Source organism: Phaseolus vulgaris, chromosome 8 (assembly GCF_000499845.2).
Source record: "Phaseolus vulgaris cultivar G19833 chromosome 8, P. vulgaris v2.0, whole genome shotgun sequence".
In the NCBI taxonomy this organism is placed as follows: domain Eukaryota; kingdom Viridiplantae; phylum Streptophyta; class Magnoliopsida; order Fabales; family Fabaceae; genus Phaseolus; species Phaseolus vulgaris.
In genome coordinates, this window is record NC_023752.2 from 3,563,660 (window position 1) to 3,583,675 (window position 20,016).

A 20,016-nucleotide genomic window follows, 5' to 3' on the forward strand; every position below is an offset into this window, starting at 1 on the left:
GGTTTCCTTTTCATTGGATCCCTAATCCTTCAAGATTCACTACCTAACCGAGGTCATCGATGACCTCTTAGATAAAGAAGTCCTTGTTGTTTATGACCAACTCCCAAATGAATTACCTACTCGAGAGTTGGTAGCGTTGTACGAGTCATCTAAGACGTGGGTGAATTTTACTGGTATGTGGACTTCTTATATACCTAATTGTATTCATTAAGTTGATGGTGTTTAATTGATTTTTATTTTACAGCTATCATGACTCGAGTGGACCTGACCTTTGGGGACTACATGGCCCAATTACGACACTAAGCGGCTAATAGAAAAATAAGCAGCTTTAAGACGATCGAGAAAGGAAACACGGTCGTTCCAATCGACGTAATGCCCCCAACCACCATCGTTCATCTGGTGAATCAAAAGAGGGGTCGTCCAGCTAAGACAGTCCAACAAAATGTAGAGGTAGGGCCATCCTCTTGACAACCTTCTATGTTTAACCCCCTCCTGCAACTAGCGTCAAGGGTACAAATTGCAATATCATCGGAGGATGAAAGCGTTCTAGCAGTCGATTGAGCTGCAGAGCCGAGCACTGGTGGTTGGTCGGACTCTTGGAGTAAAGCTGGAAAGAACCACGACTGTGGTTGTACCCAAGTTAAAAATGGAGTTGGTCGAGTCTACCAGCTCTTTTAAAGCAACATTGGAGGCGATGGAAGTATTTAAAGAAATAATGTGCCAAGATAATGTTGCAACCAAGAAGGCCCAGCAGGCCCTGAAAACTGAGGTAGAGGCGGTAAAGGTCAAGCTTTCCAAGAAAAAGGTTGAAGCTAAAGAAAGGGAGAAAACACTATTTGTAAAGGTGGAGAAGTGTCATTCCTTCATGATGCGCATAAGTGAAGACTACTTCCACCAAGGCCTTCGTCAAGCGTCTTCTTCCATGGCATATTTGTCGAGGATACTAGGTATTACATCGAGAAAGATGTCGTTGAAGGAAAACTAGTGTCTATCAGCGGAGGTGCCAATGAGGTGATGAATGAGGTTGGCAGTGATGGAGAGAATGGCACACCCCGCAACGATTGAAGCCATCTTTCGAGGAATTATTTGAACCGCTTTACATGGATATATCCTAGATCCGGGATGTGGGCTTAAAACAATGTTTAAATTCGTTTAACGACGGATCGAGCAACTTTAATTTTAAATGCTCCTCTTATTTTGAACATGATATTAGTAGTTAAAACTTTGGTAACTAATTTAGAAACTATTTTATAATATTTTATTAATAATAGAAATCACATTAGATACTAATAATTTTTTAGTCTCTAAATTAGTATCTAATTTAGTTACATAATGACTAATTAATTTTTTTTCTCTAAATTTGGTTACTATTTAATGATTTTCTTGTACTGAATAGAAAAATTATAATAGATGAATGAAATAAGTTTTGATAAATGAGAGAATGTAGATGAAATAGATGAGTGAAAATGAAGTAGATGGGGAGAAGAGTGTGGACAAAGGAGATGGGTGTGAGTGAAGGAGATGAGTGTGGATAAGAATATGAATATGGATGAAGGAGATGAGTATGAATAAGAAGATGAATGTGAATGAAGGAGATAAGTGCGATGAGATTTATATAGAAAGTGAAAGAAAAAAAATTATGAATAAAAAGATTTATCATCTTTAAAATTGGACATTTTGATTAAAAATAATCTACAATTCATATTAGTCGTCATGAATGCACAAAGATTCATTGTTATGAAGGCAGATATATTCATTGTCATTAACGTTAATGAAACTAATACTAGTCTTATTTATTTTAGTTAATGTCGTTTAAGCTGACACTAGTCTAACATAGAAATAAATAATTTTACTTATTAAAAAAATTTAAAAATATTATAGAATTAGCTAAACCAACTCTAGTTGCATGTACTAACGTTGGCTTAGTCAACCCTAATTCGATACTAATTTATTTATTAAAAAAATAAAAATTTATTACATTTTTTAATTTGATACTAATAAAATATTTATTTATTTATATAATATACAAGGTGATTTTACATTGTAAGTTAAACTATATATCTTTTTTTTTTATGACATAATTGAATTCAGGTAGCAGAAAAGTAAATAGAAAGTAAAAATTAAAGTAATTTACATTAGAAGAAATGAAATGTGAAAAAGGATATTTTTATTATAATTATTATTTAATAATTATTCATTTATTATATTTTTAACAACATAAAAAAATATAGATTTTATAATTTTTTTGTGGATTCCTTTCAATGTGAAAAGAGATAAAAATAACTATAATATTTTAATTATTTAGTCAATATAATTGATGATATAATTATGCTTCATAAGTTTTACATTGATGTAATTTTTAAATATTTTCATAATTGATGTAATTTTTCTCAGTCTCATTTTATGTAATTTTTTAGGAGTGACAATGTTAACTGACATATCTTATATTTTGTCGATAAAAAGGGGTTAAACCATGTATAAAATTTATGGGCAAATTCTCCCTCCACAACCAATCAAAACACTATAAAACTTATTTCAACCACCAACGTTTACCACCAGCCTCCACTTGAAAATAATGAAAAAACATCATACTCCTCACTATACTCAAAAGGATATTATTAAAATTAAAATAAAGTATAGAGATGTAGAGAGAAGGTATGAAGGTGTAGGAAGAATTTGCCAACTTATAGGTTAATAAGTTTGATTCGGCGTGTATTACTATCATGTTGCGATTCTATAGGTCAACTAACATTAATTAAAAGTAAAAAAAATTAAGAAATTCTTTATTATTTTTTTAATTTTAAATTTAAATATTTTATAAAAAAATATTTAGTGCAAGTAAAAAATTCTTAATAGACTAATTAATTATTCACTTTTTATTGCAAATAAATATTAAAATATATTATAAAAAATTAAAGTAAATTAGGAAATAAAATTTAAATTTATACTTCTCAATAAAAGATTTTAGTAATTATGAAATTTGGACATGTACTTTAAATAATGTATCCTTATGTTCGACACCGACATACTTACTATATATATTAATGAAGTATCCAATTCAAAAATATGTTTTTGGATAGGTGATAGTTATAATATTTTATAAAGAACAAATTCAGTGATTTTTTAATAACTCACAACTTTGGATCTGTTTGCTTCAATGAAAGTACGATTCTTGTGGATGGAAAGTACACTAATATCCCTCATGAATAATGTTTTCCAGATTTCTCCTCAGATTATAAAGAACCTTGCGGGAAGACCACGTAAATATGTGTGTTTTTCTATTTTAACCTCGTTTTCGTCTTTGTATAGTATAGTTAATATAATAATATAATATAAATAAAATAATATTAAAGTTATCTAAATACAAATATTAATTATTACATAAATTTAACTAACACAAATATTTAATGATATTATTAATAAAATAAAATAATAATAATTAATAAAATTAATAATAAAATAAAATTTTAATATAACACCAACATATATAGTTATTTATAATAAACAAATTATATAAAAATTATTATTATTATTATAAAAATAATATTATTATTTACATTTAATAAAAAAATCATTTCTAGTTATACATTTTAATTTATAAATATTTACATTATTTATTTCTATATAACAATTTACTATTTTTACATATATTAATAATTTTACATCTAAATATTTTTCGTCAAGTAACTCATATTTTATTCAAAAATAATTATTCAACGGCATTGAAAATAATTTACAAAATTTTAATTAACTCAAATTAACACAAAAATGACTCATATTTCATTATTCATATATTTTTAAAGACGATGATAAATTTATAATATCATATTTTACACTTTTAAAAGAAATTCAAAATTGATCTCATAACCATCACATCACTCACCAACTTTAATAAATTTTTCTCATACATCTACCCTACACATATTCTTCACACTTTCCTCTCAAATTCCCCACACATCCACTCTTTCAATTCCCCTTACATCCGTTTCTCCATCAAATCCTTACACATCCACTTTTCAATCAAAACACAACTTTATTGTATGAGTTTATATTATGGAAATAAAAGAACAAACTCTATATATAATTTGAAATATTTAAATTACATATATATTATTAAAAAAAATTATTTAATCTTTTATTATATTTTCATATAAAATTGAATTTATTAAAATTATTAATTTTTTAAAATAAATTTTCACTAAATATTTTTTTTTATAAAAATAATTATTTCCAATTATATAATTTATATAATAATTATATTATATAATAAAAATGTTTTCGTTATAACTGACAAAATAGAAGTTATAACTAAAAATTTAAAATATTATATGAGATTATTGTTATGATCTAATAATTTTAAAGATGATGTCGTACATAGGTAAAGTGAAAGTAAGTTTATATTTGATTTAGGGTATTTTCCATGTAATATAGGTGTGTGTAGGGTGCAGTGTAGATTTCCAAAGAAGGTAATTTAAGAGAGGGTTGGGAGTATGAGTGAGTGCGTGTGGTAAGAAAGCGTACAGACAAAGATATAAGTGTGTGTGTCTCAGTGTGTGAGTGTCACAGTGATTAATTGCAAAGGAATCATCTCTTTCTCAACAAAACAACACACACAGTCTCTGTCCTGCACTGCACCATGGCTCCAACTTCGATGTGGTCCAATCATAACCCTATCAATCTCCCCAACAAACTCTCTTCATTTCTTCTTTCTCCCTATCTCCTTCAAATTGCTTACTGTCAATTATGTATCAAGTTGCTCTATACGCCAAACCAAACATCTTCTTAGTATATTTCATCTGTACTTTTGTTTTATGTTGTTGTTTCTCCTTTTTCTTCCTAAGTATAGGCATAGGAGAAGAACAAGGTTTGCATAATTATGCAACAAATGAAGGGCAGTAGAAGTTGATGTTTTTATTTGCAGTCAAAGAAAGACTTGTGCTGCCATCTATTCTTAAACTGACTCTCTGATGAATAAATGAAATCATGCAGATCTGTAGCGGTAGTGGTCAAAGTTGACCAACTTTTTCTTGTTTCATTTGCATTAAAATGTTTATATAATTATATCCAATTACACTTAAGTAGAATTAATAAAGCTAATCAACAATCAACAGCTAGTTAAAACATTTCTAAATATGACCCAAGCTCTCTAATTTGTTCCAATAAGAAACATTCACTAAACTAATATAAATAACACAGATTCCAAAAATCAAATACGTCATCATATAGTGCTATTACGGAACGTTAAATACTAAAATTGACTTGAACGTCGGAATGTCTTCTACAGGTACCATCCGAGTTTGGATTACCAGAAGACTGAGGAGTGGAACAAGAAGGAAGGAGCTTGCAAGGAGAGAAGTTGAAATACAAACCGACCGACCAAGGAATGAGAGGAACAGTCTTAACAATTCTCTGTGTCCAACCCCATTCAGAGAACAATAATTATTTCTTAATTCTTGTCATTTTTTATAATCTATGAGATCTGATTTTAATAGTTATAAAATAATTTTTCTGTTGTGTGAATTCATATTTTTATTTCATTCTTATTGTTTTTTTCATCCTCAAGTTCATATACCAGAAACCACAACATAAAGTTTTGAACTAATGCACATAAAACATACACATGGTTAAGAATTTAAGAAAGTTATACTCCTCTAATTTTTCATTTATTGTTTATTTTTTCTATTATTAAAAAACAAGATATAGCTATTTATACCTCTAGTTTGTTTTGTGATCTTTTTTATTGATAATATAATAAGGAGACATAAAACAGAAAGAGTATTAAAAGAAAACTTGTTGGGAAAATAGAAAGATACGTGTGCTTAGTAATAAGGAAAGGTGTAAATATCAATTTTACCATACACTAAAAAGAAGAAAAAAACACAAAGGTATGTTCCATTTCCAAGTCCAGTCCTTAGGAGCCCAAAGTCCATTTAGGTTGATACTTGTTATATACTCCCCTATTTTTTATAAATATACTTTCATTTATTTTTGAGTAAATATTTTAATTTATTTAAGAGAAATTTTTTGTTAGGAATTTATCAGTTAATACACTCATTCTCTAGGGACCAATTTGAATATTTACTCTTATTTTAAATATATTTTTCCAGAATGCTAAAATTTCAAAACATTCTTAAAAGTATTTTTGTGAAATATATTAAGCATTCTATAAATATTTTCTGAAAACAATATTTAAAAATATATAAAATGGAGATTTATTAGTAAAATAAGGAAGTGCATATAATAATTATCTTTAGGTTTTAGTCCATTAATAATATTGGAGCAACAAACTATTCAGTGATCCAAAGATGTGTATCACGCAAAGATATGTATCACGCGGGCCAAGTAAAAAATTAAATTTGAGTCCCAAATCGAGTGAATAACCCAAAACTGATGTGTTGTTGAGTTGATGTTGACTTGAGGAATAAAAGGAATGGTTGTTAACTTATTTATACATGTTTGAAAATTTTCAAGGAAAAAAGAAATTTCTTTCTTCATTTCTATAGTTTTATTTTTAAAAATTGTATAATTTATACATCTTTTAAATTCTATAATTCAAAATACAATTTTTTTTTAATTTTAGAGTTTGAAATGTATTTTTTGAGTTTGAAATTGCATTCCAAATTCTAGAGTTTGAAATTGCATTCCAAATTCTAGAGTTCGAAGAAGTGAAACACTATGCACATATCATTGAGAGTCTTTACTCAGTGTTAAGGACAATTGTGTTTAGACTAAATGTTCTCCTAAAAAGAATGAGTTTTATCTTAAAAATTATTCTTTATTCTTTTATACGAATTGACGAATTGAGATAGTTTTGAAATGTTTCATCTTAATATTTTAATTAATTATTTACTAATAAAATAATTGTATTTCGTATTTTAGAGTTCAAAATGTATTTTCGAATTTCAAACTCTAAAATTCAGAATAGAATTTTGTATAAATTCTAGACTTCAAAATGTATGAAATGTATGAATTCAAAAAAAATAAAAAAGGGGTGTAAATAAAAATAATGAAAAAAAAAAAAAAAATCATTTTAAATCTATTGAGTTATTGAGATAGAACAAGTGTACGAAGAAATATCCTCAATTATAGAAATAGTGATTATAAGTAAAAAATATTTTGAAGAGGACTAACAGGATGATTTTTTTATTAATGCTCATGCCACATTTCTCTTAATTTTTTTAGTAAAACTACAAAATCATAGATGTGACTAATTTAAAAAATTGAGATTTCTAATGAATTTGAAGCTTCTCATGGTGGGTTTTCAACAGTTTTTAAATATTTTTTATTTAGTTCAATGTGAAAAAATATATATTTTGTAATAAATTAAAAAAAACATATTCAGTATTCGAATTTTAAAATTCAATAAACTTACCAGAAAATTTTTTATTGGACAATGGTATACATTACTTTAACTATTTTTATTAACATTTGTAATTTTTGTATGTTATAACTAGCATACTATGCAATTGTAGATTAATAATATTATTAGTAATGGCTCTCCTCCTCTATATGCTCTTTCTATTGTTTTAATTTATTTTAAAATTACATAACTATATATGAAACTCATTGAATAAGAAAGATCTAAAATATTTTATAATTTATACTTTTTTTTATAAAAGTAAAAAGAAAATTGATTAAAAAGATATATTAAAATACTATTTAATAATATGTAAATGATATTCAAAATAAAATAAATATTGACATAATTTCAAATAACATGGGATGAAAACAGTATAGTTTCATCTCCAAAAAATTAAATTCAAAATGAAGAAAGGGTTATATTTTTTTTAGGAAAAAGGCATAACTTTTGCATTAAATAAACTATCTCCTAAAAGATAACTCCCAAGATGAAACGCAGTATAAAGCTATCGTTTTACTACCCACCTCACTTTTGCACTAATCTATATGTATGCCACCAACCCTATTACTCCACCAATTCAATTTCACAATAATAATAAATCATGAAGAATCTATGGCACAAACCTTATCCCTCACGCTCTTAGGACAGCAAATATGTCACGCGCCAGTTGAAATAGAAAATACTAGTTACCCTTTTATTAATTTTTGTTATCAAATATTCTTAAATTTATTAATAAATGATTTATTGTTACCAATAATTTAAGGTATTCAATTAGTAATAAATTGATGGAACTTATGCACGTACTTTATTGCATGTATAATCAACCAACTAGAATGCCACACAAGACAAACTTCAGGCGCGTGAGATTTCACAAAATTCTCATTTTCCATTGCTCCAATCACAAAAAAGCAATTCCACTTTGGATTAATTAACTGCCGATACATTCTCCTTCTCTCTCTAAACTTTCCTCTGTTTCAGTTCACCGACAAGAACTGTCAGGTAAAACATCTAACCAGTTTCAATCTCTTTCTGGTATTTGGTTTATAGTTTTCTTCAATTACTTTTGTTTCCCCATATTGATGTTGTGGTTTTTCTATTGTTTTGTTTTAGTTTCTTGTTCTGTCTCTTTCGTGGATCAAATCAGTTTTTTTCTTCAATGATTTTTATGAACTGTTCAACATCATAGAATTTGCTTGAGTTGGATTCATTTGCATTGGTTGCTTGAGTGTGAAAAAATTATGTCTTCAGTTGATGGGCAATCTTCATTCTCATTTGTGTTCTAAAATAATAAATAAAACAATTGAAATGATAGTCATGTGATCTGTGGCATAGTTCTGTGTATTAAAATTGAGGTTGATATCTGTTGGGACTATTATGAAGATATCTGTGAAGCTGTGTAGTAAAACAGTTTACGTAACTGCTTGCCCAACAGGGACCACCAAATATTTTGGAATTTACAATATCTTGAGGATGAACCGAATGCTACTGAATTATAGATAATGTTTTCTATCATTTAGTGTAGTTTTGCTTGTCTTCATTGTTTGATCTAGCAATCCGTGCCCTTGTTAATGGAGAAAACAAAATGAAAGGCAAGCCTATTCCCACTACCAGTTTCTTAAGTTATATGAGTAATCCTTACATCTTTTCCTCTTTAAAGTTGTTAGTCATTTTTTTAACTTGGTTTGCTTTCTGCAGATTTGTTGACCCGGCTCCTACTTTTTCCCTTTGAGATTGAATCACTTGACAAGTATGTATACTGACGGTTACACTGCTCTAGTTACAAACTTATCTCCAAGAGCAACAGAGAATGATGTACACAATTTTTTTGCTTATTGTGGTCCAACTGAGCATGTTGAAATAATAAGGTAATGTTACTTTTTCTGGTAAATTTCTGTGTATCAAAATTGAATCTTTTGATAGATGTTATGATCTACCAGCCCCTCACTCCGATATTAACATGGTGGACTATAAACATAGTGACATGGACAAAAAAGTCAGAATCTTAATTTTCCTTTTGGTGATTGTGCTTCACCAATACTGCTATCTAATCCTTCCCAGCAGCAATGTTAAATATTTATGACAAGTCTTGATAGTATGTTTACATGAGTCTCTGACTTAGGTTATTGAAGGAAATTCAAAAATGTGTTGTTTTGAGTGTGTATTCTGTGTCCATAACTTCATATTTGATAGATTCCAGATTTCCAGTTTATTTCAATTTCCTTTATATGATGTCTTCTAGTTAAACAGTTATGTTCTTTATCCGGAAATAAGTTAGTTATCCTGTTTGTTAAACGAGTTTCTACTATGAATTGGCTAAAATTTTCCACAGCTTTTACATTATTACAGTAAATTTATAGGAGCTATCAATTTCCCTTCTACAATGTTATTGTGGAGTATTTTTTTCTAATCAATCAATAACAATTAGCATGCTTGGATGGAATGTTTCAAAGATGTTACTTTATTTCGCAGTATGGTTATCCAGAAAGATTTTATACTTGCAAGTTACAGGGCCGAAATGATATCATTTTTAGGCGACTTTGTAGTTACAATATGAAGGTCTCTTGAAAACAATATGAACTTTAGTTTTTTCATACAGATCTGGTGAAAATGCTTCTACTGCATATGTGACTTATCGGGATGCTTATGCCCTGGAAACTGCACTATTGCTAAATGTAAGTTGCTTATTCTCTTACTTCCTTGCCCTCTTCTTGTAGGATATCATGGATTCACATAACATACAACAACTTCCTTCATTTGCTTCTCACAATTATGCTTTAGATATGTAATCTATACAACACATGAACACAGACGTCTGAGTGCAGGACATTTGTCTGACACTCTTGTATGACACAGTGACAACACGTCCAATGCACATCCATAAGTTCCTAGTTTATTATTGTTGTTATGTCCCTGATAGGGTGAGTCATAGCATAGACATGGCATTTCCAAATCAAGAACACACACATACAAAGGTTGTGTTCATGCCCTAAAACGTTTATAATTCGGATTGTCCAATTGCTCTTTGTCCCTGTCAATAATGTTTATGCTTCATAGTGTTCAATAGACGATGGTGTATTGCTTTCCTCATGAAGTGCAAGACGAATTTGAAATCTCGCTATATACGTTTTCCTTTTATCTTCTGATGGGGCAAATGGTTGAATTTTGTTTCTAGATGTATTCAATTTCAGAATGTAGATAATGATGAGAACCATTATTTTGCATCATGTCCTTTCTTAACACAGTTCAAGAAAGGATGATAAAAATAATTATATATGAAATTTTAATTCCATTGCATTAGAGAAAATTTGTTTCAGAAATAGTGTATTACTTGAACCTCTTTTAAATCAAATTCATCTTCTGATGTTGCAGAAATTAATTTTTCAGTGATGTGCCATTGTTCATTTGTTCTCACTTAATATTGTTTATATTAACCTGCATATTTGGTTCAATGTTGTTTCAGGGATCAATGATATTGGACCAATGTATATTCATTTCACGCTATGAAGCTTACGTAAATGACTATGATAATTGGGGCAGTCATGTATTAAAGCCTGAAGACAGTATTACAACCTCACAAGTATGCCTCAAATCCTCAGAATGACCTGTTTCTTTTCGTTAGACCAAGCTGAAAGAAGAAGTTTTAGAGGTTTTTTCACACCTATAATTATCTCCATGGAAAAGAAAGAGCGATTAAAAATAGCAAAATATATAAATGCAACTCAAATCCATGAGAATGTCTCAGTACTACTCAACCTCGAAATTTCTGGCTTGCCTTTCATGCACTAAAGAATATAGTGCTTCTAACATATTTTGATTAGGATAGATGTCAAGCACTGTGTTCTTTCATTTATTTCCTTCTCATCCTTAGGAGTAACTTAGTTGATGGTATGGTCATCTATTTCAGTTCATGGACTGTAGAATTTGGTAACTCCATGAGTTTAGTGAGGTAAGTTTAATGAACTTTGAAGTTGGCTTATGAATTTCTATTGATGTATCACTTCTTGTTGTTGGTAGTTTTACATATTACCTTAGTTTATCATTAAAAGAAAGAAGTAAAAGAACCTGGTAGAAAAACCCAACTTATCCTAAAACTTCACAACAATCCACCTTCGTAAAGTGTAAAAAGTGGCTTATGAGGTTGCTGTTTGAGGTCAAGAGTTGATTAAGTTAATGGTCGTTTTCTATGACAGGGTGATCGCATGGATAAGTTTGTTTCTTCCCCAGGAGAAGCACTAACTCTGGCTCAGGTGGTTGTCAAAACAATGGTGGCTAAGGGATATGTGTTGGGCAAAGATGCATTTGTCATGGCAAAAGCTTTTGATGAATCTCATAATGTGTCATCTACAGCATCATCAAAGGTTGCTGAACTCAGCAATAAAATTGGGTTGACTGATACCATTAATTCAGGCATTGAAACTTTTAAATCTGTGGATGAGAAGTATCATGTCACAGACTTCACCAAATCAGCTGCAACAGTGACTGGGACCACAGCTATAGTTGTGGCATCAGTTACCGGTAAAGCTGCTGCGGCAGCTGGAAATGCTATAGCCAACAGTAGCTACTTTGCCAAAGGTGCTCTTTGGGTTTCAGATATGTTGACACGTGCAGCCAAAGCAGCTGCTGATTTGGGTCAGAGTGAAAAGAAATGAAACTCCAAACAAAAACTGCTGCCTAATATGTTGAGTTCTTGGACCCAAACAAATAGCATCATTTGTTTGTTGATACTGTATTATAAGACATGAACTTGCTTTACATCTGTGGCTACTCATCTGGTGCAAATGTTCATATCAGTAGTTTTTGAGAATCCATGGTAAGCAGCCACTTATATGTGTACCGTTTTATAAAATTTGACAATATACAGTTTTAAATTGTAAGTACCAATTTTCTTATTGCCTACTTTCATATCAATGTGCCTAAACTTATATGAAGGAAATGCTTTAGATGGATTAATTTGGTGGAAATATTATTTTTCTTAAAAGCTCTCTTCAATGGCTAATGGTAACGCTTTTTAGGGAGATTTCCTAGAGTTTAAAGACTAGTTGAGTAGTTGCGTGCGACTAAACAAAATTGAATGCATGTGACTTGGAGATGCAAGTCACACCTATTTAATATTTCAAAAAGTTTTCTCTTTATACAAGAGCTGTTAAATAACAAGGTAAGTCTCAACCATCGCTTAATTCCTATAAATGTGCACATTTAAACAGTGATCTGAGTGATGCCTAACAATGAGCTTCTGTTAGCGGTTCAAACATGTCATAAACACTATGTATGGTATTATTGAATGTGTCTTCTTGTTCTACCACATTTTTTATACATAAAAAAACTCAAGTTAATCAGAAAAAGAAAAGGATTACTGCAATAGAGAAGGCACTTCCAACCAACCACATGCTCGATTGTTCATAGAGAAATCATTTAACCAAATGCAGTGCAGGAAAGATGCAAAATAGACATTGCTTGGCTTCCTCCATAAAATATAATTAATTTATGGTGTCAGAAGATTTGTTGCAACAACGCTCTTTTCACGTTGTCTTCAACCCAGGGTTGTTACTTTCAAAACATAAGTAACCAACAATTTACATTATAACATGTGAACTACTTTGTAATATTTGTATGCTGTGATTGATTCCTTGCCAACTTCATTGTTATGGTTTTAAAGGCATCCTAGCCAGCATTGCAAACAATTTATCATTCTCTATACGACTCAACCACTGTTTTGCGTAGTCGACTTACTTTGGTCTAATAACTTACATGCATTGATCTCAATTATTTAAATGTACTATTTCTTGTTGGTTCTCATACCGTGTCAATAGGAAAATGTAACCACATTTATCCATTCTTTTCATTTTTGTTAAAAGTACACATTGATTACTCATCTTATGTATCCATGAGGGATTGGCTTGTGAGTTTTGTTTGGTGAATGGGTACTGTCAAAGTGTGTCTCCTCCTTTTGTATTCCTACGACAATGTGCCAGTTGCAATACTTTATATACCATCAAAGTCGGGTAGTGGTTGGTTTATTTTTTCATACATGAACTCTTTTCTTTAGTAATGATATTAGTGTGAACTTTTTCACTTATGTTAGCTATAACAACATATCTCTCTAAAAGGTAAGCGAGTTTCTCTATGGATCAACAGTCATATTGTGAATATAAAGTCACTAAGTAATTATTTTCACGCCAATCTAGTGCTACACCTTTTTGTGACGATGCATTGATCCCTGTTAAATCAAAACTGTTTGTATCTGTATTCTACATCTAACATTGCTCTCCACATAAATAAGCTATCGGCATTTACAACAATTTCAGCACTGTAGTTGTCATCTACCTCTTACCTAAATGTGTTGTGATCTTGATTGGACGGCAAGGGACGTGTAGCTTATCGAGATTTTCTTGCATCTATGGCCATTGATTGCATTATATGAAGATGATTAAAAGGACATATAGATATAAGGAAGAAAAAAAGTCTTGCTTCTTTGGCACAGATCATTTGCATGATTTTGGCCTTCCTAGAGGTGCATTCTTTTGCCATGGATTTCTAATCGTGAACCTATGAATTATAGTGATTATTTCATATAATAGGGTGCCTCGAATATGGCAACGCCTCGTAATGATCAACCAAGTAAAAGTCTTAATGCTCCTTTTCAATTTTCCACACCTTCTTTGGAGATATGCTGTGATGAAACCTCAAGTCAAACTTGGTGTCTTTTAAGTTTTGGACCATCTGGACCATTCAGTGTCATTTTCTTGCACAGATTATCAGAATTCAAAGCAATGGTCTTAAATCCTTTACATTAAACTGAAGTTCAAATTTATATGTGTATAAAAAAACCCGTTAAGAAAAGTATTTTATCTTTGGTGTTTAATGGTGATTTGATAGATTAGTCTGTTCTAGGAATATTTTTTAAAGCCAAAAAACCAAGCCTCTAATGCTGAGAAGAATAAAAGAAAGAAACATATACCTGTTCTGTTGCTTCTGAAACTTTTTTAATTTTGAAGAAACTTTATATTTTCAACTGTTATGTAGGTTTTAAAAGAAGTCGTCTACTAGGTTGTGATAAGTTCACATGTAAATATAGTGCTTTGCCATCAAGAGAAACATGATTTGACTCAATCACAAGCCTCTTTCCAAAGTTGACCTATGCTATGTCCTCCTAACATGATATTTTATGCCCCCACTAAAATGACCAAGAATGCTTTAGAAAACAATCAGTTCAAAACAAATATAAAAATAAGCCATTAAAGCAGAGAATGAATAGATTACTTGAAATTTTAAAAAATTGGTCACGGTTCATTTACCAGTAACCAATCAATTGTAACCCAATATAAAATGAGGGACTAGAAAAGATGTGCTAGCCATCGACGTTCTTAATTCGTGAAGTGGTCAACATTTGATAGCAAAAAGATCACAAGCATGACAACTGCATTGAGCTCATAAACTCCATACCCTCAAGTGCAATTGGTTCAACTCTGGGCTTCAAAAGCTTCATAGCCTCCCATGCCATAACTTTCAAACATTACATCTTCAAATTTGTAATGAAGACAAATTATGAAGTGAAAGAATGCAAACGATACCAGATAACTTTATAATTCTCTTTTGCATTTCTTCTTGATTTTGCAAGAAAGGCAATGGTATACAAAAGGGAAAATGAAAAGTATACACTATGCAGCAAACTACACTGATTTTGTAGAGGGAGTGATGTGAACACATTATTCACTCCCCACCCTAGTATCCAACACATTAAAGCTTTACTGTACAACAAAATTTCACAAAGTACAGAATGCCCAGAAGAATAAAACTCAAAATTTTGTTTCAGTACCTCTTGTAAGTATTCACCCGGAATTGAGAACTAACAGCAACACATGGGGCAACGAATTAGTCCATTTTCATTGCAATCAGGGCAACGCTGGAAACCGTACTCCCCCACCTCACCATCAACATACTCTTCTTCATTTTCATCACCTTCATAGTAAATTTTACAACTTCCAGAACAGGTTTCACAGGGAACAAACCTTATATCCCCACAAGCCTCACACACTCCCCCTCCATCACTTCCAACACTGTCCTCAATCTTCTCACAATAACCCAAAAGCTTCTCAAGCTTCCCATCCTCATGCAGCCTCTGAATTTCCTCAACTCCACCAATGTAATTCTTCCCAACAAACACCCTTGGCAATCCTAAACCACCATACCCATCACCCAGTAACTCTTTAAGCTCCTCCTTGAACCCTGAGTGCATAGACACATCCCTCTCATCCACCCTCACTCCTGATCCCTTCAGAATCAATTTCACTTGGCAACAGTCCTCGTAAGTCTTTCGCACGCCGCGTAAGCTAGTGAAGTACAAGACCACCTTATCCTTCCCACATGGATGATCAATCTTAAAATCATCCTGAAAAACATCATCAACATCATCACCTTTTGTTTTATTTTCCTCAAACAGGGACCACTTTGTAGTCCCTTGAACATCTTCATCACTCGGTGCCGGTCGAAGGTGGAAAGGACTATCTGGCGAGAGTTGTTGGAAGGACTTCCTGAACGAGGAAATCATTTCAGGGTCAAAATCTGATATTGCAGGATTGAGTTTTGAGTCCTCCTCAGTCATCAGAAGCCACATGGGTTTTGGAGAAACAACAACACTCATTTTGGGTGGATCAACATCACCAACATCATCACCATTGACATCAAAGGAGAAGCTCCGGAAGTGACTCGGAGACCGGAAAGGGGTGGTATCTTCAAGGCCTTCCATGAGTTCCCATGTGTTGATTGTCTCAGGCTCACCAGGTGGTGTTCTAATTGGGGTCTTGGGAAAAACTTTCGGCAACTTTTGTTCAATCATGCTAGACCAAGTCTTGGCCTCAATCAGCCCCATTGAGAACTCTTTTCTTTTCTCTTTCTCCAATACCTCAATCTTCTCTTTCTCCTCCAACCTATGGACAGAGCTTTCACTATCAAACCTGAAACTTTCGGCATTACCAACCTTACCATTGGAAAGCCTGAAATCGTGGTCGCAATTCCCAGCAGAACTGTGAGTTGAAGCAGGAGAATTGAGTTTGAGAGTTCCCAATGTTGTGGAAGTGAGTGCCACAACATGGTAGCTATCACCTTGTGCCTGAGGTGGATGATGAACATGCATTGAGTAGCTTCTGGGAGCAGGAGAATAAGGAGCATTGCAACGCCGACATCGCTTTTGCTTTGAACTCGCACAACCCATGATCACCACAAAGCCCCCCAAAACATCTCCACCTCTTTGCCTACAACAAAACAAAACACATCCTTCTCTTGTTTTAGTTACACATTACACGTTAGTTAAAAAAGTGAAAAAGATAACAAAAGATGAACTACCTTTGTGTTGTGTGGATATTCAAATTGGTTGAACAGAAGATGAAGAAGAAGAAATGAAAATCCTTTTAGATTTGGAGCTCAAATACACACAAGGGGTGGGCCAAGTGGCGTAAATGGAGGGAGAAAAGTAAAGAAAGAAAGTGTTTTTATATACACACAGCGACCAAACTAAAAGGAACCACTCGGTTGCGTACAACTTACAATGTATGTTCAAATCGAAATTCATACTCTTCTAAATATATAGCTACCCCAAATGTTCCTACCTTACTATGATCCATCGAGTTTCCAATATAACTAACAAAAAACTCTCATTATGATTAATAGACCAATCATCAAACTCATAATCATGATTAATTGGTAATTCTTATATTTGCCTTCTGAATTGCAAAATCATTGAATAAATTAGTTTGTGTTTTAGAAGCAAAAACCCAGCATTCCGTTTCAAAATATAATTTAGCATCCATGAACTTCAGTTAATTAACTTCATTATATGTAAAGGGGAACACCATTTGTTAGAGGCTCCAATTTAATTCCAAATAGCTAAATCATTGCGTACCAAATAAGTAATAATTGTGTGGAGTAGCATACACTTGTTGACAAAGAAGAATCATGTCCGTAATGAAACTGGGAAATTTACGCAATTGAACACGCTTACACGACAAATTTTAATGTATCTTTAAGAATAATACCTAATCATTTAGATTTTACTCACACCATATAGTTTCATTTCCCCTGTGTGTGATGTTAGGGAATTAATAGCCCTTACATCAATTTGTTGAATTAGAACACAAAGATTTAAATTATAATTGACCTAAAAATGTAGATTTACGTGTGATATCACGACTTTACACTTTTTGGCACGAAGCTTGGGACATAAACATAACTTTTTCTTACAAAGGATAAGATTAACATAAGTACATATTTAACCTCTTTACCTAAGCCATCATACTAAATTAGAAATCATAATAAGTTTTAGGGCGTGGGGTTTATCCGTATAGGATATGCACTGGTTAAGCAATCAATTGTGTTTAAATAATTTCTATTTTTTATAATTTTCGAATGATTCTCCAAACTAGTAAAACCATTTTATAATTTTTGTATTCATAAATAAAAGGGTTTAATATATTTTTCATCACTCTATTATAATTTTTTAAATTAATTTTTATTTTTAGTTTAAACTTTAAATCTCGTAATATTATAATTTTTTAAATTAATTTTTATCTTTAGTTCAAACTTTAAATCTCGTAATATATACAGTAAGAAAATATGTGTTCATTTTTAAATAACAATAATATTATGACATCTTTATTAATAACGAATCAATATGAAATATTTTAATTTTATAATTTATATTGAAAATTTGTTTGTTTAAATAAAGGCTGACAATAAATTTTTTTCACTATAAATACGTAAAAATTCTAGAGTTTGAATTACGAAAAAAATTAAATTTGCATAAATATGTAAAAATTCTAAAGTTTGGATTAAAAGAAATCAAATTCAAGTAAAAGTATTGAATTAAAAACATATTTATATAGAATTAAATGTATGAGTAGTTGAAAAATTATTGAAAAAGATTTCGGATAAAGTGTATTTGTAATTTGTATAGTTGGGTGGGAGTTGCGGAGATGGTGGTGACCAGGGTTGGGGTTGGTCGCATTTAGAGACTTTTATTAATTGGTTTAAATGTTTTTTTTTTCAATAAATATGATATCATCTGTCTTCAATTATATTGCTCTTATTTTATCCACTGAAGACTTGAAGAAGTCACAATAACGGGACATAGATACACTAACTAACACATTTAATAATATCACTATGAGTATAGGCACGATATTAATTAAAGTATACCAGTAATTTTTAAAAAAAAAAAAGCTATATTTGAAAATTAAGAACATATATAGAAAATAATATGTTGTTAACAGTTTTAAAGAAATTAATAAAAATGGTATTACTAATATATATATATATATATATATTAAAATATTTTTACTATACTATTAATTGTGCAAATTATTTGGTATGAAACTTTTATAGTTTAACTAGTAGTCTTAAAAAAATAGGTGTGTCTGCTTTTTGTAACGAAAAGTACATGTATTCTATATTTATTTGTTTTCTTTTATCATATTTGAGTTTTATTTAAATGATATACATACAAACATGTTCCATTTATGATTGAAGAACATTACAACCATATTTATAATATTACCTCTAAGTTTGGTCTTAAAAAGGTAATATTGGATTATACTGATTGTCTTTTTTTCATAATATACTTATTAAAGAGGTGAACATCAACCTTAAATTAAATTAAATTTAATTAAAACAACATTAAAAAAATTATATTTATAAACTGAATAAATTCATAGATGATAACAAAAATTAGTAGGTAAATCAAATTATTCACGAAAGAAAATTTGTAAGTAATGTGGACGTGGATGATTTATATATGGATGACGCATGATGTATACAAAGAAATGGACCATTATCTCGACAATAACAAGTTGTGGATAATTGAAACCGTTGATTACCCACAAACTTCAATTTATATGTAATATTCATCAACTTTGATAGGTAGATAATATTCATCCACTATAGTTCATAGATAAAATTCATAAACTTCCATTCATAAATAAATTTACATAACATAAGGAAAATATTCAAAATTATAAATAATAAAAAAAATTACAATTATTTAATTTTCATAAGATTTGACATAACTAATTTAAATGATGAATAGTGATTCTTCAATTAAATTAATAATAATCATATTTTATTTAAAGTTATTAAAAAATTAAAAATAATTATAAGTCATAAGAAAATATGATCTTTTAATTATAGAGTAGGAATGACAATGTATGGTGGATTATGCGGGTCAGTTTGTAGTCCGTTATGAAAAATACAGAATGGAGTCCGTTGACCCGCTTAAATCCCTTTTCTACAACTTACAACCTGTATGAGCCAAGGACGGGGTGGGATAGGCCAGCTCTCAAGTCCGCATAATAATAAAACACTACAAGAAAATAATGAAATAGAAACCCATTTTTAGAGACCAAAATAATTAGTTGCAATGGTAACTAAATTAGAGACCATTTAAGAACTAACGTTTTTGCTACCAAATTTAGAAACTAAATAATTGGTAGTTAAAACATTATATGCTAATTAGATACTAATTTAGAAATTATTTAACAATAATAGCAACTAATTTAGAAACCAGATTTTTTTTAATTTTTAAAATGGTCTCTAATTTAGTTACTATTGCAACTAATTATTTTGGTCTCTAAAAATTGATTTTTATTTCATGATTTTCTTGTAGTAAA

At 30.6% G+C, this 20,016-nt stretch overlaps 2 protein-coding genes across 3 annotated transcripts; one reads left to right on the forward strand and one right to left on the reverse strand.

Annotated features, from left to right (window-relative positions):
- The first annotated feature begins 8,167 nt into the window (after positions 1-8,167).
- Positions 8,168-12,310, forward strand: LOC137825489 (binding partner of ACD11 1). Of its 2 annotated transcripts, none has more exons than XM_068631157.1 (5): positions 8,168-8,359; positions 9,056-9,225; positions 9,957-10,032; positions 10,821-10,937; positions 11,551-12,310. In XM_068631157.1, the coding sequence occupies exons 2-5, from the start codon at positions 9,110-9,112 to the stop codon at positions 12,007-12,009; spliced, it is 768 nt and encodes a 255-aa protein (XP_068487258.1). In that variant the 5' UTR covers positions 8,168-8,359; positions 9,056-9,109; the 3' UTR covers positions 12,010-12,310. The 2 variants fall into 2 exon arrangements, with proteins under 2 accessions (XP_068487258.1, XP_068487259.1); XM_068631158.1 differs by lacking the exon at positions 8,168-8,359 and adding an exon at positions 8,390-8,949.
- Positions 12,311-14,935: 2,625 nt separating this feature from the next.
- On the reverse strand, positions 14,936-16,914 carry LOC137826288 (uncharacterized protein At3g28850-like). The gene is made up of 2 exons (XM_068632199.1): positions 16,703-16,914; positions 14,936-16,611 (listed from the first exon to the last, which is right to left on the reverse strand). Exon 2 carries the CDS (start codon positions 16,569-16,571, stop codon positions 15,207-15,209), a length of 1,365 nt encoding a protein of 454 aa, XP_068488300.1. The 5' UTR covers positions 16,572-16,611; positions 16,703-16,914; the 3' UTR covers positions 14,936-15,206.
- Positions 16,915-20,016: the final 3,102 nt, after the last annotated feature.